A 27,619-nucleotide genomic window follows, 5' to 3' on the forward strand; every position below is an offset into this window, starting at 1 on the left:
CCCTACAAGGGCCATAGCATACATCAAGCTCAACGGAGTTGCCAGCCACAGGTATGCCCTCTCCAGTCCCAGGATGCCCATAGTGTGAAAGAACTATCTGATGTCTGGTTGTAAGGTGATTCCAGCATGAAAAGAGAGGCTTCTTTACTGTGGACAAAACCACAAAGTTTAAGGGAACAAGGAGCCAAGCTTAGGCTTCTTTCTCCAATGCTACCTTCTACATGATGACATATTCTAGAAGTCCTCAGAGCAAAACATTATCAGCAATTATTGCTAGTCCTAAGAGAATTTCCCAGTACTCTACTCAAACCCAGTATTCTAACAACCTTTACAAGTTTTTGCAAGGGAAAGATAGAGCATTTTCAATGAAGTCTTAGCCCCAATAATTCAAACACAAGAGTCCAGTTATATTTTAATTTTATTCCTCTTTATTGAAGGATTTTTAACACTATATTGAAGGAAAGTGGAAGACACACCAAAGCATTGAGCTGTTGCTCAGGAAAGGGAGAGCAGGAATGATTTAGTGGTATTTGACAAAAGAGAAGAGACGGAATTGTTTAATTTGGCTACTTATTTCTCTGCCAAGAAGATCTTTTGTCTTGAGAAGGCTAGGAAAAGAATAGATAACTGGCAGCAGATATCCAAGAAAAGTAGAGATCAAAACCAGTTGGATGTCATTTTGCAGATCTCAAGTTTGTAGGTTGATTTAAATAACATCCTTGGGGCCTGAAAGAACTAGTGGACATGACTTTTGTACAAATGTTGGTGATTTGGGAGGACTGCAAAACACAGAAGTGGGGCAGGAGTGATGAAAAAGCAACTAATTAGGCTTTGCAAATACTGAGTGTGCCAATGTCCTAAAAGTCTCAGTGCAATGATAAGTCTAAGAATGAAATAAGACTTCTAGGACACTCTATACAATATGTGAGAGGGGAATAATTAAACAACAATTTCTCTGAAAAAGAATCTGGGCACATTATAAGTTTCAATCTAATAGGAGTCAAAACATGATGAGATCTGAACAATCTAATATGTTCTTGTGCTACGTTGAAAGAGGTGTTGCTTCTGAGAATTAGGTGGCTGATAAGCCTGCTGTTATTTTTCCCTAGTCAGACCACATCTGGAGAATTGTGTTTATTTCTGAGCACTACATTATAGGAAGGAAATTGGATGTGGGATTTTTTACCTTGAATTATCACTGTCTAGTATAGGTCACTGAAGTTAGTAGATATTAATAAGTGTTGGTTGTATTTTTAATTATCATTAATGTATAAATTTGAGTCTAAAACCAATTGGGCTAATGGTATTATCCTAGAAGGAAGGAATCAAGAGAGGGAGGGAGAAATTTGAAGAAGGGAGGGATGGAGGAAGGAATGGAGAAAGGGAGGAAGAAAGGGGGGAAAGGAAGGAAGGAAATAATAAAGGAAGGAAGGAAGGAAATGGAGGGAGGAAGAGAGATAGAAGGAGGAAAAGGATAAAGGAAGGGAGGAAAAGGATAGAGGCAGGGAGGAAAGGGATAGAAGGAGGGAGGAAAGGGGGAGAGAGAGAGGAAAGGAAGGGATGGAAAGAAGAAAGGGAGAGAGGGAAGAAAAAGAGGAAAGGAGGGAAAATAAGAGATTCTTATTCAAGGACCTGGGGATATTTAGGCCAAAAAAACAGAACTAGGAGGGACACAATCATGGTCTTCAAGTACTTGAAGGGCTGTCATAGGGGAAGGAGGGGAGCTTTGTCCCAAAGGATAGAACTAGAGGCAATGGAGGAAGGAAGTGGGATATAGAAGAGCTATAGTGAAGCATGTTTTAGAAAAGCAATGTAACCAGGAGAGTAGCCAAAAAATCCTGCGACATCTAAGGAAGTCACTAAGATCTTCTGTCAGAGGGTGGATAGCTACCTGTCAAAGATACTCTAGAGATGATTACTTAATGGGGCAGTGTGCTGACTTAGGATGATCTCATAGGTCCCTTCCACTTTTGAGATTCTGTCCTACAAAAAACATCAGAAACTCAGTGGACAGCAGGTTCAAAGTGATTCCTTGAAAGGAAAGGAGCCATGGTCCTTCATCCAAATCATCTTTCTTTTTAAACCTCAGGTGAGAAGTGAAAAAGGAAACCTGCTCAGTTGAAAATGTGCCTCAGAGGGCACATCCCTAAATCAGTGTTGTGGAGCACAAGCTATGACAGTGAGGGGTAGAGTTTGCAATCATTCTGTCTGCTCCTAGGAAGAATGACAATGGTTGATGATAGGATGAGGGAGGGCACATTATAAGTCTTATATCTGAGAACCAGGGTTCTAGGCTAGAAGAAAAGAGATGATCTTGATTAGACTCTCTGAAACTTTGAGACTCTGGTTCAGGTCCTCAGTCATTCTGCCTGAGAGACTGAGGTTCTGAACTCTAGAGCAGAGAATACCCATACTTTTAAAAAGATATCTACCTGAAATTCCATCCCCAAACCAGGATTTATTTGCCACCTCAGGTCCTTGTTTGAAAGGGCAACAAGAGCATCTGAGCTGCCATCTCGCTAGATGAGAAGAATATATAACCCGATGTCCTCCTTTCTCTAAGAGCATGTAGTCTTGGAATCCCCTTAGGAGATCTGCATCCTCTTCCTGAATCACTCAGGGAAAAGTCTGAGCCTGTGAACTGTGGAAAATAGGATGTCAGAGGAGACAGCAAGTATAGGAGAACAGAAGCTGACTGTAGAGTCTGAGGATCATGATATTCTTACTACTGATATCACAGGGCTGCTGTGATGCAAGTTTTTTGTCAGCCTTAAGCATTATAGAAATGTGAGGGCTATTCTCAGCACAGACAACCTGAGACAATCAACCATTTCTTCTATCTCTTCATGGATCATAGTTCTAGAATCAGAATCAGCAAGAATATGAACCCCACACATAGGATCATCTAAGACTGAGGGGATAAAGTCTAAGGAAATCCAGAATCCGTTATTCTAAAGATTATAATCTTTCTTATGGTTGAAAGGTAGCCCAATGAGAAAGTGATGAGAAAAAATTGGAACCAGTGAGAATTAAGGGCTCACTATAATAACATTACTGCTGGAGAAGCAAATTGGAACCACTCCCATATATTTTCCAAGAAAATCTCAGATGAGACTATGAAGAGTCAGACACAACTTAAATGACTGAACAAGAATATAAAGTTACTGGTCTTTGTATGTATTATTCTTGGTCTAGACTCTGCATCCAACCAGGGTACAAGTAGCCTATGGACATCAACTCTGTTTGGCACTGATATAAACCATGACCACCCACTCATATATGATGGGGATGCTTTGGCACTTGATTTCAGAGCTTAGAATTTAATCATGAAGGATAAAACAATGTTGAAGCCTTACTCCTATAATTCCAAGGGAAGACAGAGGAGCCATTGAATACCCTAATAAATTTCAGGAATGAAGGGGAAAAAGGATCAAGTTTAAGAAGGAAGGTGATAGACTAGAGAATAGCATGGAAACTTATGGTTCAGGATAGAGTCTGTTTTTCCTTTTGTTTGTATCATGTCTCCAATACTTATCACAATGCTTGGCATACAGCAAGCACTTAATAAAGTCTATTATACCAATAAGTAATTTTTGTCAACCTGTTGAGAGTCTAGAGCTCTTAATAAATACTACAAAGTAGTCAGGGGTATAATGAATTTAAGAACTGAGATTGGAATTAGAAGAACTGATAATCCTTGAAAGAGAATCACCATTATTTGGAGGGCTTCAAGTGATAGCAGGCATAATGTAGACTTGATTCCAGTTCATTTGCCTAGATCATAGGTATTAAACACATGACCATCATTAAGCCCAGTCAGTGGTGAACAAAGTTAAAATATAATTGGGAACTATTTGGCAAGATAAATAAAAATAAAATAGAACATAAGTAACATTAATTTGAGTGTTTTTTAAAGTCCAGTATGTGACCAGCAGGGATTCTTACATAGGGTTTAGTGAGCCCTGTTTCTATTTGAATTTGACACCAGTGACCTAGATGGCCAGAAGTTCTAGAACCACTCAGAGGACAAGTTTTCCAGTTTGGACTCTGCCACTAAGTAAATGAAGGGCCTAATTCCAGGAAGAAAGAGTTATAAACCTGGTGATTCTATAGAGAAGGAAAATATGGATAGAGTGAAGAGGGCAGAGTTCAAAGATTCCTTTGAGATTTGGGGTTTCATAATCAATATGGGGGATGCCTCTTCTCTATCTGTCACTTCATTCTTTGGCCACATACTGTTTAATTAATCAAAATCTAAAAGAAAAATATGGAACTCTGAGATGGAATGAAATGACCATATTATTAAAAGGGAATAAGACATCAATATGAGTTCCTTCAAATCCATAAAGATTTACCCTTCCTTCAAGTTTCAGTTCAAACCTAGATCTTAGATTAATTAGATTAATTCACTTAGATTAATAAATGTTTATTATCTGACAGGCTGTCCATCTGGCTGCCTTATTCATGCTTGGCTATGCAAGATGCAAAGTGGTTTTAGTCAAAGATTTAGGTCCTCTGGCCAACACATCTTAAAAGGGGAAAAGTACAGATGTAATTATAAAAAGCCGACCAAATATAATTAGGATGGGTAGGGGTCATCCCATAGAACACATCTTGGACTTATAGATATCCTAGTTGATTCCCCTGAAGCCTCCAAAGTATAAATTCCTCTACCTTCTGATTATAGAAGACACCAATTAGTCTTTTTAATAATATGAAATTTGAAAATTATACCTTGAAGTACAATTTTCTCCTAGATTAGTCAAGATTACATTATATTGAGAGTTAAAAGAAAAAATGTGAGACAGTGTTCAGAGTCTGGGATAAGAGTTCTGGACTTTGTTCTTCTGGTTCTATGTCCAGACTAGGGCTCTAAGTTTAAGTTTGCATACCTAAGGTCACACAAAGAATGATTTTTCAGATGATGAAACAGGCTTTGAGGGGCTAATAGTGATTACTTACACCTATAGTGTATGGATTGTTTATACCTATGAGTAAGGAATACAAGCCCTGGTTTAGTTGATTTTCATAATCCGAAAGTCTATAAATATCCCTAATTGTACATACTGTGTTTCAAAGGAATTTTTTGTTCTGAGGTAAATGTGGAGAATGGAAGGTATTTGCTTTTTTATAAGCAGCCCATTTCCTTGGGTACCAACATTAGTAGTCACCCGAGCTGAGCTCCTGCCTTCAGGATTCGAAGAAGCCTCTCTCGGATCTGTTTGGTTCGGACAGCATAGACAACAGGATTGAGGATGGGTGGGATAAGCATATAGAAATTGGCCAACAAGATGTGGATGTGGGGGGGCACCTGGTGTCCAAAGCGGTGGGTGAGGGAGGAGACAGCAATAGGGATGTAGAAAACTAAGATGGCACAGATATGGGACCCACATGTACCCAGGGTCTTGAGCCTGGCCTCTGGGGTGGCCAGTCCTAGGACAGCCCGGAAGATCATCACATAGGAGGCTGCAATGGCCAGGGAGTCCAGGATCAGAACCAGGAAGCCAATGCCCATGCCATAAAGGTTGTTGATTTTTGTGTCCCCACATGCCAGAGTCACCATTGCCATATGCTCACAGTAGGAATGGGCAATGATCTGCGTTCGGTAATGAGAGAGTCTCAGACGGATCATCAAAGGCAAGGGGCTGATGTAGAGCACCCCTCGCAAAAGGGCAGCCAGTCCCATGCAGCCCACCGTGCCATGGGTGAGCACCGTGGTATGGCGCAGTGGGTCACAGATGGCCACATAGCGATCAAAAGCCATGGCCAGGAAGATACCTGACTCAACAGTGGCAAAGCAGTGGATGATAAACATCTGGGCCAGGCAAGCATCCAGTCCAATGTCACGAGCATCAAACCAGAAGATAGCCAGCAGCTTGGGCATGGTGGAGGTGGACAGGACCAGGTCAATGACAGCCAACATGCATAGGAAGAGGTACATGGGTTGATGCAGGCTGCGTTCTACTTTCACCACTGCTAGAATGATCATGTTTCCCACCACAGCTACCAAATACATGGAGCCAAAGGGGATGGATAGCCAGATGTGCAAGGGTTCCAGCCCAGGGATGCCGGTCAGCAGGAAAGAAGTGGGGATGAAGCAGGCATTTTGAGAGGGGAACATGGTGGGGGTGGGGGGACCCACTCACCTTTGCCCCCCACCCCAATGGAGTTTTTTCCTCTGGAAGCTACAAGTTCTTGAGTTTCACTTCCATAAAGAGTAGGCTGATAGAATCTATAATCAAGAGTAGGATGGTTAAATACTCATTCAAAAATAACCATATTATCTTCTGTTTGGATGCATATGATAATTACATCCACTGATTCTCCCTTTTCCAGCTAAAAATCCCAACTCTTTGTCAATTTGGTTCCTATAAAACCTGTTGCTCTCATTTCTCATACTTGTCTCTTTGAATCCTTAGCTCTTTTCAAGACTCAGATGCTAGTTTTTATAGGATATTTTTGAAAGTTATCAAAATCTTTTGTGCTTCCCCACTCCCCTCCCCAAGTCACTGTCTATGTATTTACTTTTTCATTTGCTAATGTATATGCATATTATTTCCTTCAAGTGGGTAGATATTATTTTACTGTTGTCTTGTCTGTTCCATTCAATAAACATTTATTAGGTTCCTAACATATGCAGGGCACTATACAAGACACTGAGGATACAATCAATTATTTTTCATTGTCTGCGATGCATATTTTTTCCTTTCAAAGGGATGCAATTTTAGCTTTACAGCTTTATACTATAGGGCTGGTTTATTTAAGAAGATATAAATGGGAAGCATTTAAGTGGCAAAGTGAAAAGTCAACCGGACTTGGAGTAAGGAAGATCTGAATTTAAATGTAACATCAAATATTTACTAGCTATATGACTGAAGCAAGTTACGTAACCTCTATCTCAGTTTCCTCATCTGTCAAAAAAAGAATAATCATAGCACCTACGTGCCAGAATTGTTATGAGGCTAAAACAAGATATTTGTAAAGAACTCTGCATTATTGTTATTGTACTGTTTTTTTTTTTTCCTGTTTTGTGGTCTTTTTCCTTCTTCATGATAAAAAAAATCTTTTAGTAGTGAGGAGGAAGCAGTGACTTATTTTCCTATCTATAATCACCCAAGTCAACTATCAATTATCACTGGGATCAATAGTTGTAGGAGATGATAATAGTAATAATAATAACAACAAAACAACTGGTATTTTTAGCACTTTGCTCACAACAATTTTGTGAGGCAATTAATATAAATCTCATTTATTACTCTGGACTTTACTATAAGATGAAAAGTGCCTTATGAAAGGTGATTAGCTTCTAAGTGTATGAGAAGAAACTTGGAATGAAAACATGAGTCCAATTCAACAGTTGTGTGTGAAACACCTACCTTGTACAAAATGATGTACTAGACACTGGAATTATGAAGACAAAAACAAAACAAAACAAAAAAAACCCTTTCCTTGAAAAGCTTATCTTAAAGATCTTTATAGTAGAAATCTAAAAGATCTTTCTAGTAGAAAGATCTTTCTACTAGACCATTTGGTCACTTATTGAAATAAGATATTTTTATTTTTAAATCTTGATAAATTTCAGGGGCTCAATTTCCTGCAATAATTTATTTTTGAGACAAGAACCTGAATTGGGATAGTGGCCATAGAGACAGATGCCATGACCTCCAAACTTTTGCCTCTGTTAATCCAATGAGATTATGCAGGCCAGTTGGGAATAGGTACACCAATTATTTTGTTCTCCTTCACCTTGTTATAACTCTATTGAACTTCTGGTTATACACTAGAATGCTTGGACATAGATTCTTGAATAGCAGCATGATATAGTAAAGCAAAGCAATGCAGGGTTCAAAGAATTGGGTTATAATGATACTTTAGAATGGAAAGAAATAAGAGATATATGTTTGAGACCTGCTTGGTTATGGTTAATAGCTGGCTTCAAGAACAACATTCCCTTCAACCTCATGCTTTTCCTCTCAATCTCATTCATGACGTGTTGGTAGGGCATGAATAATTCTCTCGCCTTACTTAAACCAATACACCTTTTATAAGGTTGAAAGCACCACACCAGGCTATCTTAACTAAAGCTTCTATCTACTTTTAAAACATGGCAGAATGGGAATACTTAAAGTTACTCCAGAAGACATAAAGGAGATCTATTTAATTTTTGTTTATTTTAAGTACACACTCTGGATTGGAACAGCAGGGAAACCTCTTGAAGTTTCTTTTCAGAAACAATTTATTTTAGCAAAATAAAGTCTCAGTTTATCTTTCAAAGAACTTTGTTCCACAGGATTTGGGGCTTCATTAGAACACATGCAAGATCTTTAGTAATTCTTATGTTTTACCAGTAGGGAAAAATACAATGAATTGGCTACTGTGATGCTTGGATCCTGAGATTAGAATTAACATCTGCCTTTTCACATTTGGGCTGACATTAAAATGATACAAGATACCAGTATATCACATGCTTGCATTCACCATGATGGATGTGTACCTTAATATTACCTTTGTAAAGACTTTCAATCCCTCAATATCAAAATGTCTCCCTGAAAGGTTTTAGGCAATACCAAGTCAGAAATCAGTTTACGATCAGGGTATGTTTTGATTCTTATAATAGGTAACTTTCATATTACTATTCTGTGAAAACAGTTCAAATAGGTATTTAGGTTTAAGGCACAGAATTAGTATTTATAGGACTAGTTGGATGATTGTGGACAACTCATTTAATATATCTATACCCTGAGGCATTAGAGACAAGGGAAAGCCATGTTCAGAGGTTTTCTCTATATTCAAAACTAAGCGTATCTTGGAGACAGGTGAAGCAAAACAAGCTTTAAAAAAGGTGTTAAGATTTGAAAGAACATTGTAGAAATGGAGTATGAAAGGCTTGATAACTAATAGCGTATCCTTCTTCCTCATCGTCTCAAAGGATTAGATCTTCCAATCATTTCCTTTCCAAGTCAACTTCTTCCCTGGACTACTACAACAGTCTCCTAATAGGTTTCTTGCTTTTCGTAGGTCCCTTTTGCAATCCATTCTGGCCATACTAACATGGTAACATTATTGTCCTGCCCATAATATTTGGCCTTTACATAACAGCTACACTTATTTTCTGTTCCTCTCCCTTAAAGTAAGTGCCTGACTGCAAAGACTTGAAAGAAGAGAATACAGGGAATGCTGCAATGGGGAATCATTGAATAGTCTTAATATTCCCTGTTCAGTTGCTGTTTGTATGCATTTACTTATTTTTCTCCACATTTGTAATCTTTCCCATACTCTAGCCCCTCAAAACACCTTAGGTTACAAAAGGAGAGAGGAATAGGACTAAATAAATCAAGGAAAGCTTCTTGTAGGTAGTAATTTTGGAGCAGGACCTTTATGTACAACCTAAAAGATAATCAGTCTAAAGCACTAGCTTTAGAGACAAGGATCTTGGGTTCAAATCTCAGTTTGCAATCTATGACCCTTTTTTCATTTCTAGGTCTCAGTTTCCTCAGCTTGTTCATTGTCCCTATGTTTCTCACACCCTTCCCATTTTAGAAATATTTTTATAGGTCCCTTCTAATTCTGAAATTCTATAAGTTTATGTGCTATGCCCAGAAGTTTCATGTTTTTAGTCATCCTTACAGAGAGTCCCTGATATCAAAGAACTGAGAAGTTAGAAGGAATATTTGTGGGTCAATTCTTCCTTGACATCATGTACAATGGAATGATTCACACCTCTCCTGAGAATAGCCCTATCTAGTCCCATGATTAGATAGAAGGGAAAAGGCAATAAATTTTCCCATTTCTATCATGCTTTAGGGTTTAGAACTTAATTTCTCCTCAGTATATCTGTGATAGAGGTAGCATGCAGAATAATATCTCTATTTTAGAGATGAGAAAAATGAGGAAAGTTTTATCATTTTGTCCTCAATTTTGGATAGATATGCTGTGGTCTACTATAATTAGTATATATGGGGAAACTACAGATAATAAGGCAGAAATACCTGTGAGAATTGTTCTGTTTTTGAGATTGAAGACTTTGATGTTTTAAGGCTTATAAGAGTCAAGATAATAAATCTCTGGGCAAATTCAATCTATCTCTGGTAATATCTGCCAAGAAGGAATTTCCTTGCCATGGCTCCTCCAATGCAATTCCATCCATCCATCTCTCTCTCTCTCTCTCTCTCTCTCTCTCTCTCTCTCTCTCTCTCTCTCTCTCTCTCTCTCTCTCTCTCTCTCTCTCTCTCTCCCAGCTATCATGTAGGGTGAGCCTCCTCCTATATCTCCTATGCTAGATGGAAAAAAATAATGACCATATCTAGCACTATGATATTAGATATTAAACTTCTAGGACTTTCTATTCTTACCTAGAAGAGATCTAAAGGAAATGATCTTGAGGTCTGCATAAGGTTATAGAGCTGCTTTTCATTTATGGCCTATATTTATGTCTCCTCCTCTGCTATTATAAGAACAAAAAGTGATACTAAGCACATAGAAGTCTAGAAAAACAGTAATAATAACAATATTGTAATTAATTTTATTTAGGCAAAGCATCTTGTAAATGGCAAAGCATTATATAAATGTCAGCTATTATCATTTCATTTGAACTTTTTAATAATTCTATGAGGGAGATAGTTTGGGATCACTATCCTTATTTTACAGAAAAAAACTGAGGATCACCAATGTTGAATTATTTCATTTGCCAAATGTTACTCAATTAGTTCTAGAATCAGATGTAAAATCCAGATTTTCCAATTCCAAAGTAAATGTCCTTTGCACTATACTAATCTTTCTGTGGAATTAGAAATATCTGGAATAAAAAAGTAAGGAAATGAATATTTGTCAAGCATCTACTATGTGCGAGACACTGTACTAAGAACTTTACAAATATTACCTCATTTGTTCTTATAAAGGAACTCATACATATAAATCCCTCATAACTATCCCCTTTATCACTTGCCTTCACAGACACATGTAAATCAACCCAAATGGTCCTAGATGTGTATCCTAAGATATAGAGATGCTATAGTCTGAGGACACATTTCCTTTAAATTCAGAAAAGAGTCAAAAGTGATCATTTAGATCAGATATAATACAGAGAAGTAATCAGTAAATAGGAAGTATCACAACAGAAAGGTAGTTTGACAGTAGAGAAATTCTGAACTTGGAATCAGAATGTGAACTCAGATCTCTCCTGAATCCAATCCTTACTAAAATATCTAAATTTAGGTAGGTCAAAATCTTAAATAAGATATTAGCAAAAAGACTTCAGAAAATCATCCCCAGGATAATACACTATGATCAAGTAGGATTTATACCAGGAATGCAGGGCTGGTTTAATATTAGGAAAACTATTAGTATAATTGACCATATTAATAATCAAATTAATAAAAACCATATGATCATCTCAATAGATGCAGAAAAAGCATTTGACAAAATCCAACATCCATTCCTACTAAAAACGCTTGAGAGTATAGGAATAAATGGACTATTCCTTAGAATAATCAGGAGCATAGATTTACAACTGTCAGTAAGCATAATATGCAATAGAAATAAACTGCAACCTTTCCCAGTAAGATCAGGAGTGAAACAAGGTTGCCCACTATCACCATTACTATTCAATATAGTACTAGAAACGCTAGCCTCGGCAATAAGAGCCGAGAAAGAGATTCAAGGAATTAGAGTAGGAAATGAGGAAATCAAACTAAATTTAGGTAGGTCACTTATTTTCAATTTCCTCATCTATAAATGGGAATAATAATTCTTGCACTCCCTTCCTCATAGGATTTTTGAGAAGAAAGAAATTTTTTAAGTCTTAAAGGGCTCTACAAAGTGCTCCATCCCATCACTAACAGGGCACAGCATCTTTTTTTTTGGGGGGGGCAACAAGAAATCTGACCCAGACATAGCCACATCTGCTTTACCCCCTATATCTAGTTCTTTTTCACCCATACCTGCTTTTCATGTTGGTTTCTCAGCTGGAAAAATGCCCAGGGTCACAGCCTCTAAATGGGCTCCTGCCCAGCTCCAGGACTTCACAAGCATCTAGATACCCCTTGATTTTCTGGGGAAACTTCCTTGACCTTTTGCTTCTGAGAATTTGGTCAGGACTTCTAGTGGCCAGTAGGTTCCTTCCTGGGTCACTCCCCAAACTGTCTTGGCAAAGACTAAAAGTGCAACTAAAGTTCTGCTTGCGGTAGGAGGCTTCCTTGGATGGTACCACTCACCCCTTAGACCTTCACAAAGACATCCTCAGGCCAGGAGCTGAGGACCAGGATTTTACAGAAATTGCCCAAACCAGGAATTTATGTGTTGACCTTGGAGGAAACCAGGTCCCTCCTTCCTCCTAGTGCAAAAAATAACCAAAAAGTCCCAGTAGGAGGCAGTTGTGGTCTAAATTAGTCCATGGAAAGCCCTGGACAATTAGGGGTAATCCAGAGGGGGATTAGTTAGTAGGTGGAGGGGCCAGGACACTGAACTCTGCCTTAGAGACCTACCTCTCAGTTTGAATTCCTTCAGTCCCAGGTCTATGCTCAGCTTCCCTGTTGACTGAAGGAACCTATGGGAATCCAGCCAGGACTCAAAAAGAAAAGTTGAAGGGGGAACCAATTTAGGATATTGATGAGCGCTGTAGGGTTTCCCTGAATTTCTCTAGAGAAAACCTAGTTCTCCTAGCTAAACATTGGATTTTCTTAAAAGAAAACCACCTCTTCATGGCTTCAGATGTAAGGGACCTGATTTTTCTCTTTCTCAAAGGGTTGAAACAATGTGATTTAGTAGAAAGAGGGTCAAACTTTAACTTTCTTTACCCTAAGCAAGAGATGAGTTCTGAGGCTTAATAAGAATCCCCGAATCTCTAAGTTGGAAAACTTCAGAAATCTTAAAAATAATAACTAGCATTTATATAAGTGCTCTAAGGTTTACAAAGTCTTCTAGCTCATTTGATTCTCTCAATCCCTTGTGAGAGATGCTATTATTACATTTTACAGGTGAAGAAACTGAGGTACAAAGAGGTTGTAACTACAAAGGGGTTAGAAGGGTAGAAAGGGTCTGAGGCAAGATTCACATTCAGGTCTTTCTGACTCCAATTGTTACACTCTACCCACTACTCCATGTAGTTTCTCTAGTCTGTCTAATCCAACCCACATTCTGACAAGAATCCCTTTGACAGCATTCCTGGCAAGTAATCATCCCGTGTAGAAGTGAAGGACTTCTAGAGAGTAAGAACTTCCCAAAGCATAAATGTTGGAACATTTTCCCAAGACTAAATACCTACTGCTTCTAATTCTTCCCTCTGGAGATAAGCAGAATAAGAATTATCACTTGATAAAATCTCATGCTTGTTGGACATTGGTTCAAGTAGTTGCATTTGGAACTGGTAGAATATCAAGATTCAAGTAATCATTAACAAATATATCTCACGTAGGCAGGAGCTGTCTACTGGAAGTTCCCAGGACTCTGTTTTGCCCTGAATGGTTTAACATTTTTATCAATGACTTGGTTAAAGTCACAGATAGCATGCTTATCAAATTGGCAAGTGACACAAAGTTAGAGGGGGATTTCCACATTGGATGACTAAGGCAAGATCCAAAAAGATCTTGACAGATTTTTGAGTCATATGAGCAACAAAATGGCAAAACAGACCCACTCCAGTATGGTCTGGTTTTCCAGTATTGGTCTTATGTATCAAAGATAAAGCAACTTCAGCTGCTTTCACAGTGTAAGTCAGAATCCAAAAGAATGTTTAAAAAAACTCTAAGAACTGATGATTACGGACTCTAAGCCCAGTCAGAATTCATCCCCCACATCCCACTATCAGCAGTGAGGCAGCTCTAGCAGACTCAGGGACTTGACACATCAAAAACTATCTTTGCTGATAAATAAAGTTTTCAGATAAAGTTGTGGATGGTGACAGAATAACAGGCAACTGTCAAACCAAACAATGATTACTCAACCAAACAAGCTCAACATGCCTCTGTCAAGTCAGAGAAGTTTGATTCTTCTCTAGAATGTCAAGAGTAAGGCTGAAAGGAAGTATATAAGTGACCTTTACAATCTGATCTGTTAAGTGTCTGTTGAAGTAATACATTGGAGAAAACCTATCCTATTTTCTTTAGCATTTCTAATATGAAATGAGAATCATTTTTGTTTGTAAACTTAAGTTTTCAAGTGGATACCAGTAAGAATTTTAGATATGATTTTTCTTTCTGTATGTTATTCTTCAATATTGCATTGAAGGGTTTTTTTTTTTTTGTTTTTGTTTTTTTAGCGAAGTAAATATATAAGTTCAGTCCATCAGTTTCCTGAATTCTGTCAATGACCAGACTTGTAAAGGAGCAAGTGCTCTTTGTCAGAGCAAGAAAATTCCTTTTAACAGAAGAGGGGGCATGTATTGCTCTGGTTTCCTGACATGACATGATTCAGGGATTTCTCTTTTTCTGGAGAAAAACATAGGATGTTTACAGTTTCTCTATGTTTTATAGTTGTCATTGTATATATGGTCCTTTCTGTTGTGTGCTACTTAAGTTAAAATTGGCAGAAAAAATTGCTAGCAATATTTGCCAGGAAGAAAAGCTGCACCAAACCAAGTGTAACTTGAGAGTATCAAGAGAAAGGGACTTCTCAGACTGACATACCTGGCTGAAGAAAATAGGCCTCTTTCTCCAGATTATGCATTTTCCTTAAGTTGAAACAGAATCTTGCTTGATGTTTTATTGCCTACAATATAACCCCTTCATGATCCATCTGTATAATAGCATGGTTATTCAAATTCCTAGATACTGATTAGAAAAACAATTGCATTTTATTGAAAGTCCATTAAAGATCCTAGAAGAAAGCCAAATGCCTATATGAATATATTTGAATCAGTATCAAGGTGAAAATTTGAGCAGTGAGAATTCTCACTGTTTGTGGAATAAGTGACCTTAATCATGTTTTCTTATTGCAAAAGCCTAGCACTATATTTTGATAGTCTCTATTGATGGACTCTGGCTCAGATCATTCATTTGAAGATGGTAGCTCATTCCTCTAAAGTGAGAAGGACTGTTGTTTTGTATTGCTAACTTCTGCATCTTCTCTTAGAGAAGGAAATGGAAAAAACACTCCATTATTTTTGGCAAGAACAATATATATATATGTAAAATTTGTGAATTTGACAATTCACAAAGCTATCCTTTCCTGAACTTTCTGCTTTTGAGATATCTCAAATTGGATTCAACTTGCCCAAAAGAGAACTCATTAAATTTCCCCAACATCATCCTTCCAGTCCCTCAGGTTCACAACTTAGGAGACATCTTTAACTCCTCATTATTTCTCACATTGTCTTCCATCCCCTACATCTGAGCCCTTTTCAAGGCCTGTGGATTTTACCTTTCATTTCCCCTCTAACTGCAGATACAAGTTCTCACAACCTCACACCTGGACAATCAGAAATTTATGCTGGTGGATCTACCTGCCTTAAATATCTCCCCACTCAGCCAACAAATTGATTTTCCTGAAGTACAACTCTAACCATATTATACTCCATCTTAATAAACTCCAGTGACACATTATCATCTCCAGGATCATATATAAAATCCTCTGTTTGGCATTAAAAGTCCTTCATAATCTACCCTACGACTCCCTTTTTATTCTTCTAACATTTTACTCCCTACCATGTACTCTTTGACACAGGCCTGTTGATTATTCCATAACTGAGATGCTCCATCTCATAGCTCTCTGTTCTGCCTTTTCAACTCTGCTTCCTGAATTTCTTAGCTTCCTTTAAAACTCCAACTGAGATCGTATCTTTGACAGAAAGCTTTTCCCAAGCCTTAAGATTCTAGAGCATTATTTTTAATTTATTCTGTATATTGCTTGCTTTGTACATATTTATTTGCATGTTGTCTTCTCCATTAGATTTTAAGCTCCTGTCTTTTGCTTCTTTTTTGTGTTCCTGAGGTTTGGCACAGTGTCTAGTACAGAGCAATCAGCTTATATAGATATTAATTGATTTATTGATTGATAGTCGTTACAACAGAGGATGCAATTATCCTTTCATGGGATTAAGGGGAATTTCTGATATTAGGTCACTAATTGGTTGGAGAGGTGTCTACATTTTTAGTCTATTAAACTATAATGAAATAATTGGAGGCAGCTAGGTAGAGAAGTGGATAGAGCATCAGCCCTGTAGTCAGGAGGATCTAAGTTCAAATTTTGGCCTCAGACACTTAAGACTTCCTGGCTGTGGGACCCTAGCCAAGTCACTTAACCTCCATTGCCTCAGCAAAATAAATAAATAAATAAATAAAATAATAATAACAATAACAATAATTGTAGTTCCTATTTTTCAAAAGGGGGGTGGGAGGAAATACATTCAAGGTTTATATTTGTTGAATAATTCATATGTAATCCAGTGTTTAGCATAATACTTGGAATATAATAGACACTGTAAATATTTATGACTTGATTAGACTTGGTTTCATGAAATAAAAGTAATTAGATGTCAGAGATTGTGATAGTCCAAGATCTATTTGTTCTATGGTTCAAGTTCTATTGGAGTATGCCAATAGAGATGGAGCAGAATGGAAAGAAAGTGAAACCCTGGAGGAAGACTGAGGTTATAGGAGCAAATTCAGGATGATCTTTCAAGAAAGAAGTACAATCTATGGCAATCTAATCTTTGACAAACCCAAAGATACCAACATTAGGGACAATAATTCATTATTTGGAAAAAACTGTTGGGAAAACTGGAAATTAGTATGGCAGAAATTAGATATGGATCCACACTTAACACCATATACCAAGATAAGATCAAAATGGGTCCATGATTTAGGCATAAAGAATGAGATCATAAATAGATTAGAGGAACAGAGAATAGTCTACCTCTCAGACCTGTGGAGGAGGAAGGAATTTATGACCAGAGAACTAGAGATTATTATTGATCACAAAATAGAAGATTTTGATTACATCAAACTAAAAAGTTCCTGTACAAACAATACTAATGCAAACAAGATTAGAAGGGAAGTCACAAATTGGGAAAATATTTTTAAAAGGAAAGGTTCTGACAAAGGTCTCATTTCCAAAATATGTAGAGAACTGACCCTGATTTATAGGAAACCAAACCATTCTCCAATTGATAAATGGTCAAGGGATATGAACAGACAATTCTCAGATGATGAAATTGAAACTATTTCCACTCATATGAAAGAGTGTTCCAAATCACTACTGATCAGAGAAATGCAAATTAAGGCAACTCTGAGATACCACTACACATCTGTCAGATTGGCTAAGATGACAGGAACAAATAATGATGAATGTTGGAGGGGATGTGGGAAAACTGGGACACTGATACATTGTTGATGGAGTTGTGAAAGAATCCAGCCATTCTGGAGAACAGTTTGGAACTATGCCCAAAAAGTTATCAAACTGTGCATACCCTTTGACCCAGCATTGCTGTTATTGGGATTATATCCCAAAGAAATACTAAAGAGCAGAAAGGGACCTGTATGTGCCAAAATGTTTGTGGCAGCTCTTTTTGTTGTAGCTAGAAACTGGAAATTGAATGGATGTCCATCAATTGGAGAATGGTTGGGTAAATTGTGGTATATGAAGGTTATGGAATATTATTGCTCTGTAAGAAATGACCAGCAGGAGGAATACAGAGAGGCTTGGAGAGACTTAAATCACCTGTTGCTGAGTGAAATGACCAGAACCAGAAGATCACTGTACACTTCAACAACAACACTGTATGAGGATATATTCAGATGGAAGTGTAAATCTTCAACATAAAGAAGATCCAACTCACTTCCAGTTGATCAATGATGGACAGAAATAATTACACCCAGAGAAGGAACACTGGGAAGTGAATGTAAATTGTTAGCACTACTGTCTATCTACCCAGGTTACTTATACCTTCGGAAGCTAATAATTAATGTGCAACAAGAAAATGGTATTTACACACATATATTGTATCTAGGTTATATTGTAACACATGTAAAATGTATGGGATTACCTGTCATTGGGGGGAGGGAGTGGAGGGAGGGAGTGGATAATTTGGAAAAATGAATTAAAAAAAAAAAAAAAGAAAGAAAGAAGTACAGGCAGAACCAAGAGAATAGATTAAGGACAGCCCATCCAGCTGAACTCTCCCCAATATTTCCCTCTAAACAACTTTAAAATAATGTCTTAAATAAAATTTTGGTGCAGCAGAGCAAACAAAAAGTTAGCATGAGATACTTTTTCAGTCTAAGAAAATTTACAAGGTTGACAGAAGTCTTTAACAGAAAGGTGAAAGACTGGTGGAGTTCTTTTCAGAGTCCACACATATAAAAAGGGAGTTTGTAGCTGATAAAAGGGAGGATAGATTGGGGAACAGAAGCAAAATATTTTTGAAAATGGACAAGGTGAAAGAAGAGAAAGAAATATGAAATATGGGGAAATAGGATGGAGAGAAATACACAGCAATCATTACTGTGAAAAAAATGTTTACAGTAAGTTTCTTTGAATTAGATTTTATTTATATAGACCTCAAATATATAGAAAACTGAGTCAAATTTATGCGAATAAGAACCATTACTCAACTGATAAATAGTGAAGAGATGAACAGGAAGTTTTCAGACAAAATAATCTAAGTTACCTGTAGTTCCATGAAAAAAATTTCTAAATTGATTAGAGAACTGCAAATTTAAACAACTTTGAACTACATACTATATACTGTGTATGACTGGAAAAAATATTATGACTTTCATAATTATCAATATAATACATATGATAAATATACTAATCTAGATTTTCCAGAGAAATCATTTTTCCAGTGAACTCTGACTTGAAATGATCAATCAAGTCTTGATATTGCTCTCCTGTGTATGTTAAGTGAAGTGAATCAAAGCTTATAGAATCTGTCTGTCATAGAATTCTGGTCCTGTCCCTCACCAAGTAAGGACCTCCAGGATTTGAAGCAATCACTTGCAAACTGTTTCCACAGAATTGGAGAACACCCATATTGCTCTGCACTGGCCTTGTCATGAGAAAGCACTCAGGTTCTGAAATCATACTGTAATCTACCTTTCCCTTCCCTTCTCATTTAGGATTTGTGTATAAAATTTCTACCTTTCCTGTAGTAAAAGAAGATTTCCTGACCAGGAGAACTTCCAGTTTGCAAACTTATTTCTCACTCAGAAAGTAATCAAGTAATTACTTGGGCTCTAAAACATGTCTCTCAACCTGTTTTGTATGGCTCTAGCAATTCACAGTTTAGAAACTAAGACAGTAAAATTTCTGTTTACATGACAAAAAAGGAGAGTGATAAATGTTGGAGAAGATGTGGGAAAATTAAAACACTAATGCCCTATTAATGAAGTTGTACACTGTCTCAATCATTCTGGAGAGCAATTTGGAACTATGTCCAAAAAGCTGTAATACAAATTGTTTATATATGATAGTGATGGAATATTATTGTGCTATAAAAAATGACTAGCAGGATGCTCTCAGAAAAACCTAGAAATACCTGAATGAACTGTATGATGATTTACTGAATGCCTCAGCTATTCTCAGAAACACAATCATCCAAGGCAAAATAATAACAAGAGGAAGGACAAGCAACAATTATGATGTCAGAAGAGCATGAATATTCTCTCTAGATTAAAAATATATAAAAATAAAGCTTGAAAATGTAAAAATAATAAAAGCAATGGCTAAGATGAAAGTGTGTTTTGCACATGTATAATTGATGCCATATTGCTTAACTTTGAGAGGAAAAGAAATTTTAACTCAAAAGTTTAAAAAGAAGAATGTTAAAAATAAACAATGAATTTTTAAAAATTAAAAAAATATATGAAGAAATTTAGAAAAAAGAAAGCAATGGAGATTTGAAGCATTTAGGTAGTAATTTCAGGAAAACCTGAATTACAATTCTTCTTCAATTAGTACTTGTGAAAACCAGAGCAAGGTATTTAATTAGCTTTCTTTGCCCCAGCCTTAAAATGGGTAAAATTATACTGACGAAACAAGTTTCTTAGGTATAAATGACATGATAAATATAAAGAGCCTTCAGCAAACCTTAAAAATTATTATTATGCTTATGACTATGTTTTGGAAAAAAAAAAATAGAACAAATTACACAGCCACTTCTGTGCATTCAGGTTTCAAATGGTCATTGTACTTATTAGAAGAACCATCTAATTATTTTTGGTTATTGCCTAAATATCTACTTCAAGGTGTTTCCTTGATTCATTTGAAATTCTGTATTCTTATCCTTGTCCTGGACTATTCCTGAGACTGGAGAAGTCACTATCTTTTGCTCCTTTAGTGCCTTATTTCTGGAAGTGCATGGCTGCACTGAACCTATGATGTCTTTCTTCAAGGGACTGTGGTTACTGAGGGAAGAAAAAAATGAAGCTTTCTTGATTGGCTTACTTAAATGCTTGTATTTTGTTCCCAGACCTTTCAGAAATATCTTTTGACTGCAATCAAGACTTACTAAGTACTTAAGAGAATAAGCTGATCAAGTGGTTAAGGGGATAAATTTTCTCTTCAGTGTTTCTGAGGTGTGAACACTAGGTGGTACTCAGAAGGAGGTAAAAGTGCTAAATGTGTAATTAAATGAGGTTTTAACTTAATGCAAGAGGGATAGCCAAGCCCTGAGGGGTGGTCCTTTGTGAAGAGGGACAAAGGGATCTTTCTACCTGCAATTCACTCCTTTTTATGTAAATAAGAAAGGGGAGGAGACACTTGAGAGCAGGACTAGTTCAGTTTTTCAAATCTTTGCTCAGAGCTGGACTCCAGTTGGAGCTGTGTTCCTGACCAGGACACCTCCTAGCAGGATAGCAAAGGTAAGATTTCTCCTGGGGAAATAGCTCTTTCTTTCAAATCTGTAAAAACTGAAAGATGGCCTATTTATACTTGGAATCAGAGCTTTGGGATTTGAATCAGGGCCTGTGACATGGTTATAGTTCCATGAAAATGGTAAAGTTACTTATTCTGCCTAACCTTCAATTTTGTCATCTGTAAAACAAGGATTTTAATATTTTAGTATCTGAACATAGAGACTGGTTGTTTGTCATGTGGTTAGTTGGGTATTAACATTAGATTATGGTCACTCACAAGGGGAGCAATGTCTTGATGTGTCAAGACATCATGACCATGGTGATCTGAACTATCTTGGCTTATGAGACGGGCTGCAGCTAAATTCTGGGAGAGGTTCTGAGATGGGATCCAGCAGCTACTGCTTTGCTTGGCAGTACCAACCTATGTATATAATAGGCAGTCAATAAGTATTAAACTCTTATCATGTGCTAATAACCATTTGTGCTAAGTTCTGGGGATACAAAGAAAGGAAAAAACGTAGTTCCTGTTCTCAAGGGGCTTACATTCTAATGAAAATTATAACATGCAAACAAACATTTAAATGGAAAATATATGGTATGTAAATAATGGACAATCACTCAGAAAGAGCTGCTCCAGAAAGTAAGATATTTGACTTCAGGGGACAGAAGCAAGAAAGAGCATTATAGGCTTGGGGAAGTTCAGGAAGAGGCACAATAAGACCTCTCACTCCACATATCTATGATCCTCCTTGTGGGTTCTTGGAACTTGAACTCTTTCCACACATTGGCACTATTTTTTCTTTGATTGACTTGACTGGAAGATAAAGATTTTAGTTACCACCTTTTTTATTACTCTGAATTTTACAAATATTGAGAAAAACAAATATTTCTAGATACAAAGAACAGTGAAAAAGAATTATACATGAAACAAAAAAAACCTTTTAATTCAACTTTTCTCTTCAAAAGTGTATAATAAATTGTGCAGAGAAGTTTAAAGCTGTACCATCTGTGAGTCTTGTCACTTCCTTTATTCTCTCCTATCTATTTTGTGTGAAATTCTAGAAAGGTATACTTTTCCTTTTTCTTTTACCATTGCTATAGTGATAGAAATTCTAGATAAATCAATAACATAAGAGAAAGAAGTTGAGAAAGTAAATACAAAGAGGATGATTTATATAGAGAAATCTTTTCACAAATACCATGATGATTTGTTTAGAGAACTCTAGCTAGTCAATTAACAAAATTAATGGAGATTTTCTTTGCAGACACACTGAAGTCAAGTGTCAAGACAGGCACTTTTCAACCTGCTGCTGCTGAATAGACGACGATGCTGAGCATCAAAGCAGAAGGCAGCTTTGTGGTGAAGGTCAGGGGCTTGCCTTGGTCGTGCTCGGCCAGTGATGTCCAACACTTCTTCTCTGGCTGCAGAATTCGAAATGGGGTGGCAGGAATTCACTTCATCTATACCAGAGAGGGGAGACCGAGTGGAGAGGCATTTGTGGAGCTTGAGTCTGAAGAAGAGGTCGAACTGGCTCTGAAAAAACACAGAGAGACCATGGCGCACAGATATGTGGAAGTGTTCAGGTCCAACGGTGTGGAGATGGATTGGACCCTGAAGCACACTGCTCCCAATAGTCCTGACCCTGCGGGCGATGGCTACGTGCGTCTTAGAGGGCTCCCATTTAACTGCAACAAGGAAGACATCGTTCAGTTTTTTTCAGGGTTGGAAATCATGCCGAATGGGATAATGCTGCAGGTAGACTTCCGAGGGAGGAACAGCGGGGAAGCCTTCGTGCAGTTTGCTTCACAAGAGATCGCTGAAAAGGCCTTAGAGAAACATAAGGAGAGAATGGGCCACAGATACATTGAAATCTTCAAGAGCAGCCAGGCAGAAGTTCACACTCATTATGATCTGCCTCAGAAGAAAATGGTGAGGCAGCGTCCGGGCCCTTACGACAGACCTCCGACCGGCAGATACTATGGCAGCCTCGGGAGAGGAGCGGGGCTTGAGGGAATGAGATACGGTGCCCATGAAATCATGTATGGAGGCTACGAAGACTACGTTGGGTACAGTAATGACTATCACTTTGGGAGAGACCCCAGGTACTTTTTAGCCGTGTCTGGCGACAGCTACGGATCCGGCTGGTCTACCTTCCAGAGTCCTGCGGGCCATTTTGTGCACATGAGAGGGCTGCCTTATAAAGCTACTGAAAAGGATATCTATGACTTTTTCTCACCACTCAAACCGGTGGGAGCTTACATTGAGGTTGGAGCTGATGGCAGAGTGACTGGAGAAGCCGATGTGGAGTTTGCTACCCATGAAGATGCCGTGGCAGCCATGTCAAAAGATAAAGCAAATATGCAGCACAGGTACATAGAACTCTTCCTCAATTCTGTAGCAGCAGCAGACAGTGGTGTTTATGATCCCCAAATGATGGGGGGCATGGGCTTGTCAAACCTGCCTGGTTATGGCAGTCCATCTGGTCAGGAGCTGAATGAGGCTTCTGCAGGAGCCTACGATGGGCAGATCAGCATGAGCAAAAGTGATCAAGTTTTACAGGAAAACTCCAATTTTTCAACCACATATTGCATAGAGAACCAAGGAGAGATGAACAACAGCTACAACAATTGGGGGAGCTCTGTTTCTGTGGGAATGGATAGAATGGAACAAATAACAGGCATGTCCAGTATGGGAAGTGAATCAGTAATGTACCCTCATTATTGATTCTTAGTTAATCTTGAGAAAAAAAAAAAAATCAAAGGGGCAGCTAATTGGTGTAATTGGTGTAGTGAGAGAGCACCAGCCCTGAAGTCAGGAGGACCTGAATTCAAATATGACCTCAGACACTTAACACTTCCTAGCTGAGTGATCCTGGGCTGTGTGATCACTTAATCCCGATTGCTTCAGCAAGAAAAAAAAAAGCAAAGAACAAGCTTCAAATACTCTTATTAGACTCAGAACTGTTTTTCAAAATTCCAAGCTTTATATTTTTAGAAAATAAGAAAACATCCATTCATGATGTAATAAGCAAACTTATAAAGATTATAATTGCTAAAAAATTTTCCATTTTTCTTAAGTTATATTTTATGAATGTGCATAAGTATTGAGGTTAAAGCAATTTCAGGTTTGTTAAATATTACTGTCATGCCAGACAACTAGGAATGCTAAATTCATTTTGGTAGACATGTTTTTAAAATTATTTATTTTGTCAATTAAATGTAAAACAAAAAAAAAAGTTTTACCATTTATTTTATAAAAATAAAATTTTACTTTTGAAATTTTGGGTTCTGAAATCTCTTCATGTTTCTCTTCCCTCAATAAGAAGGCAACTAATTTGCTATAGTTTACACATGTGTAAGCATGCAGAACTTATTTCCATATTAGACATGTTGCAAAAGAAAATGGGGGTCAAAAAGAGTCAGATATGATCAAAATGATCCAACAACAATGAAAATAGACAAAAAAAAATAGACTAATAAGGTTTTAAAATTATGCTTTGATGTACATTCAGACTCCATCAATTCATTCTCTGAGGGTAAATAGATCATAAGCTCTTCACAATTGTCTTGGATCATTGGATTCCTGAGAATACCTAAGTCAATCATAGCAGATGATCATACAATATTGCTGTTATTGTATATGATGTTCCCTTGGTTCTGCTCACTTCCCTTTGTGTCCCTTTGTGTCTTAAAAAACCTTCCTCATTTCTTATAACAATAAGAATGGAATAATAGTATTCCATCAAAAACATGTGCCAGAGAACTGATTAATACAAATCATTTGCCAATTTATAAATGGTCAAAAAATGAGTATAAATAGTTTTGAGAGGAAGAAATTAAAGCTATTCACATGAAAAATGCTCTAAATCACTGTTGTTTAGAGAAATCCAAATTGAGACCACTCTGAGGTACCACTCTACATCTCTCAGAATGGCTAAGATGATAGGAAAAGATAATGCTAAATGTTGGAGAGAATGTGGGAAAACTGGGGCACTAATACATTATTGGTGGATTTGTGAAATGTTTCAACCATCTTGGATAGTAATTTAGAACTATACCCAAAGGGTTATAAAACTGTGCATATCTTTGATCCAGCAGTCTCATTACTGGGTCTATATCCTAAAGAGATCATAAAAGAGGGGGAAAGACCTACACGTGCAAAAATGTTTGTAGTGGCTCTTTTTGTAGAGGCAAAGAATTGGAAATTGAGTGGATCCCCATCCATTGGGAGATAAGTTGTGATATATGAAGGTGATGTAATGTTATTCTACAAGAAATAATGAGCAAGCTGATCTCCAGAAAAGCCTGGAAAGCTTTTCATGAACTGATGCTGAGTGTAGTGAGCAGAACCAAGAGAATACTGTACACATTAATAAGATTATGTAATGATCGCGAAAGAATCCAGCCATTCTGGAGAGCAATCTGGAATTATGCCCAAAAAGTTATCAAACTGTGCATACCCTTTGATCCAGCAGCGCTACTACTGGGATTATATCCCAAAGAAATACTAAAGAGCGGAAAGAGACATATATGTGCCAAAATGTTTGTGGCAGCTCTTTTTGTTGTAGCTAGAAACTGGAAGATGAATGGATGTCCATCAGTTGGAGAATGGTTGGGTAAATTGTGGTATATGAAGGTTATGGAATATTATTGCTCTGTAAGAAATGACCAGCAGGAGGAATACAGAGAGGCCTGGAGAGACTTAAATCAACTGTTGCTGAGTGAAATGAGCAGAACCAGAAGATCACTGTACACTTCAACAACAATACTGTATGAGGATGTATTCTGATGGAAGTGGAAATCTTCAACATAAAGAAGATCCAACTCACTTCCAGTTGATCAATGATGGACAGAGGTAGCTACACCCAGAGAAGAAACACTGGGAAGTGAATGTAAATTGTTAGCACTAATATCTGTCTGCCCAGGTTGCATGTACCTTTGGATTCTAATGTTTATTGTGCAACAAGAAAATGATATTCACACACATGTATTGTACCTAGACTATATTGTAACACATGTAAAATGTATGGGATTGCCTGTCATCGGGGGGAGGGAATAGAGGGAGGGGGGGATAATTTGGAAAAATGAATACAAGGGATAATATTATAAAATATATATATATAATAAAAAATTAAAAAAAAAAAGATTAATGATCAACTGTGATTGACTTGGCTCTTTTCAATGATGTGGTGATGCAAGGCAATCCCAATGGACTTGGGAAGGGAAAGGTTTAAAATGCCATCTGCATCCACAGAGAACTATGGAAACTGAATCTAGATGGAAGCATAGTATTTTTACTTTTTTGTTTGTTTGTTTTTTTCTTGTGGATTTTTCCTTTTTGGTATGATTTTTTGTACAAAGTGACAAATATGAAAATATGTTTAAAAGGATTGCACATACATAATCTACATCAAATTGCTTGCTACATTAGGGGAAGGGAGAGGTAAGAGATGAAGGGAGAAAATTTTGAAACATTAAAAAATGAATGTTGAAAATTTTACATATATTTGTAAAAAATAAAACACTATTGAAAAAAACAGCACTGGTATGAGTAATTGCAAGATTAAAAGAAATTGTCACTATTTCAAAAATTTGAGAGCAGAAGAAACGTTGATTTGCCTAGCAGGAAAACAGTGGGGGAAACCATAAGAGTCACTGGCAGAAAAAGTTTGTTGTAGCATAGAATTTTTGAGAAAAAAATAAAATCATACCTATATTCCCAGAGATGTCAATTGTTTCATGTACATGAATTGTCCTCATTTATGTGACTCCTTGCTAGATTTTTCTGTAGATGCTTCCTTGTTCCTACTGCTATAGTAGTAGAATATGAGCCAGGTATTTCCCTTATCTTGTATATCTGTGATATTATAATTATTCTTGTTTTTTAATCATTAAATAAATGTTTTATATTTGAACTAATTATATTCTTATGATTAATTGTATATAAAATCTCCAGAGGATGAGCCATCCCATCACAAGGTAAGAAAGAGAAAGCTCTTGTTAGGAGGGCTAAAGAAGTAGTAAAGATACACAACTTTTATACAAGAGATTACATCACAAGTAAGAGAGAATCATTGAGAAGGGGAGGGGGAGGCATCTAATTGGTTGTTGCTATTCAGAGAGATGGGAATGGAAGGTTTCTGTTCATAAGTTGGGGAGCTTTGAGAAATAAGTGTCCTCTCCCCTAATTGAATGTTAAACATTGGTGCCAAAGACAGATTAGAACTGAATGCTTTGTTTCCCTGATTCTGAGAGGAATCATCAGTAAGACATTCAAACTTTAGATTACCGAGCTAACATTTAAACCAATAGTCTAAATATTGATAACATTGAATAAGGATAAATGTCATCATTTCTGGTTAAGTAAATATATCTAAAGTTTTAAGTAAATATTGGCTTGCATACACTGGACTTATGTAGGTCACAGAGATATAGAAATAATTTAAAAAAAATACAGAAAAAGAATTTAAACATTCCTGTAAGTTCTTCACCTTATTTCTCTATTCCCCACAGGAAGATGAGCAAATAAATTGGATTTAACTCAATGATAAAACCATTATTTCTCCTGCCCTTTTTCTAATTGTATGTGACATCTCTCTAATAAGGGGTGGCCAAAATGCCTGCAAATCCAATTACAAATCAAAACATAGGATAGTCCTTGTACACAGAAACTAGAGTCTAGGAAAGGGCAGCAGCATTTGCTTTGATCCCTTTAAAAATATCATTATAAATTCATCTCTGAGATGACACTAGGCAATCTCCTTTTGGAAATGTACAACTATCAGGATTGTCTTTCTCTCCTGATGAACAATTATCTATAAAAGCAATAG

The 27,619-nt window shown here is 37.1% G+C and overlaps 2 protein-coding genes across 2 annotated transcripts; one reads left to right on the forward strand and one right to left on the reverse strand.

Annotated features, from left to right (window-relative positions):
• Window positions 1–5,167: 5,167 nt before the first annotated feature.
• LOC141562430 (olfactory receptor 52M1-like) lies at window positions 5,168–6,121 on the reverse strand. The gene has a single exon (XM_074302466.1). The coding sequence runs from the start codon at window positions 6,119–6,121 to the stop codon at window positions 5,168–5,170; it is 954 nt and encodes a 317-aa protein (XP_074158567.1).
• Window positions 6,122–22,116: 15,995 nt separating this feature from the next.
• On the forward strand, window positions 22,117–23,553 carry LOC141563620 (heterogeneous nuclear ribonucleoprotein H2-like). Its single transcript, XM_074304977.1, has one exon. It carries the CDS (start codon window positions 22,117–22,119, stop codon window positions 23,512–23,514), a length of 1,398 nt encoding a protein of 465 aa, XP_074161078.1. The 3' UTR covers window positions 23,515–23,553.
• Window positions 23,554–27,619: the final 4,066 nt, after the last annotated feature.

Source organism: Sminthopsis crassicaudata, chromosome 3, assembly GCF_048593235.1.
Source record: "Sminthopsis crassicaudata isolate SCR6 chromosome 3, ASM4859323v1, whole genome shotgun sequence".
NCBI lineage: Eukaryota > Metazoa > Chordata > Mammalia > Dasyuromorphia > Dasyuridae > Sminthopsis > Sminthopsis crassicaudata.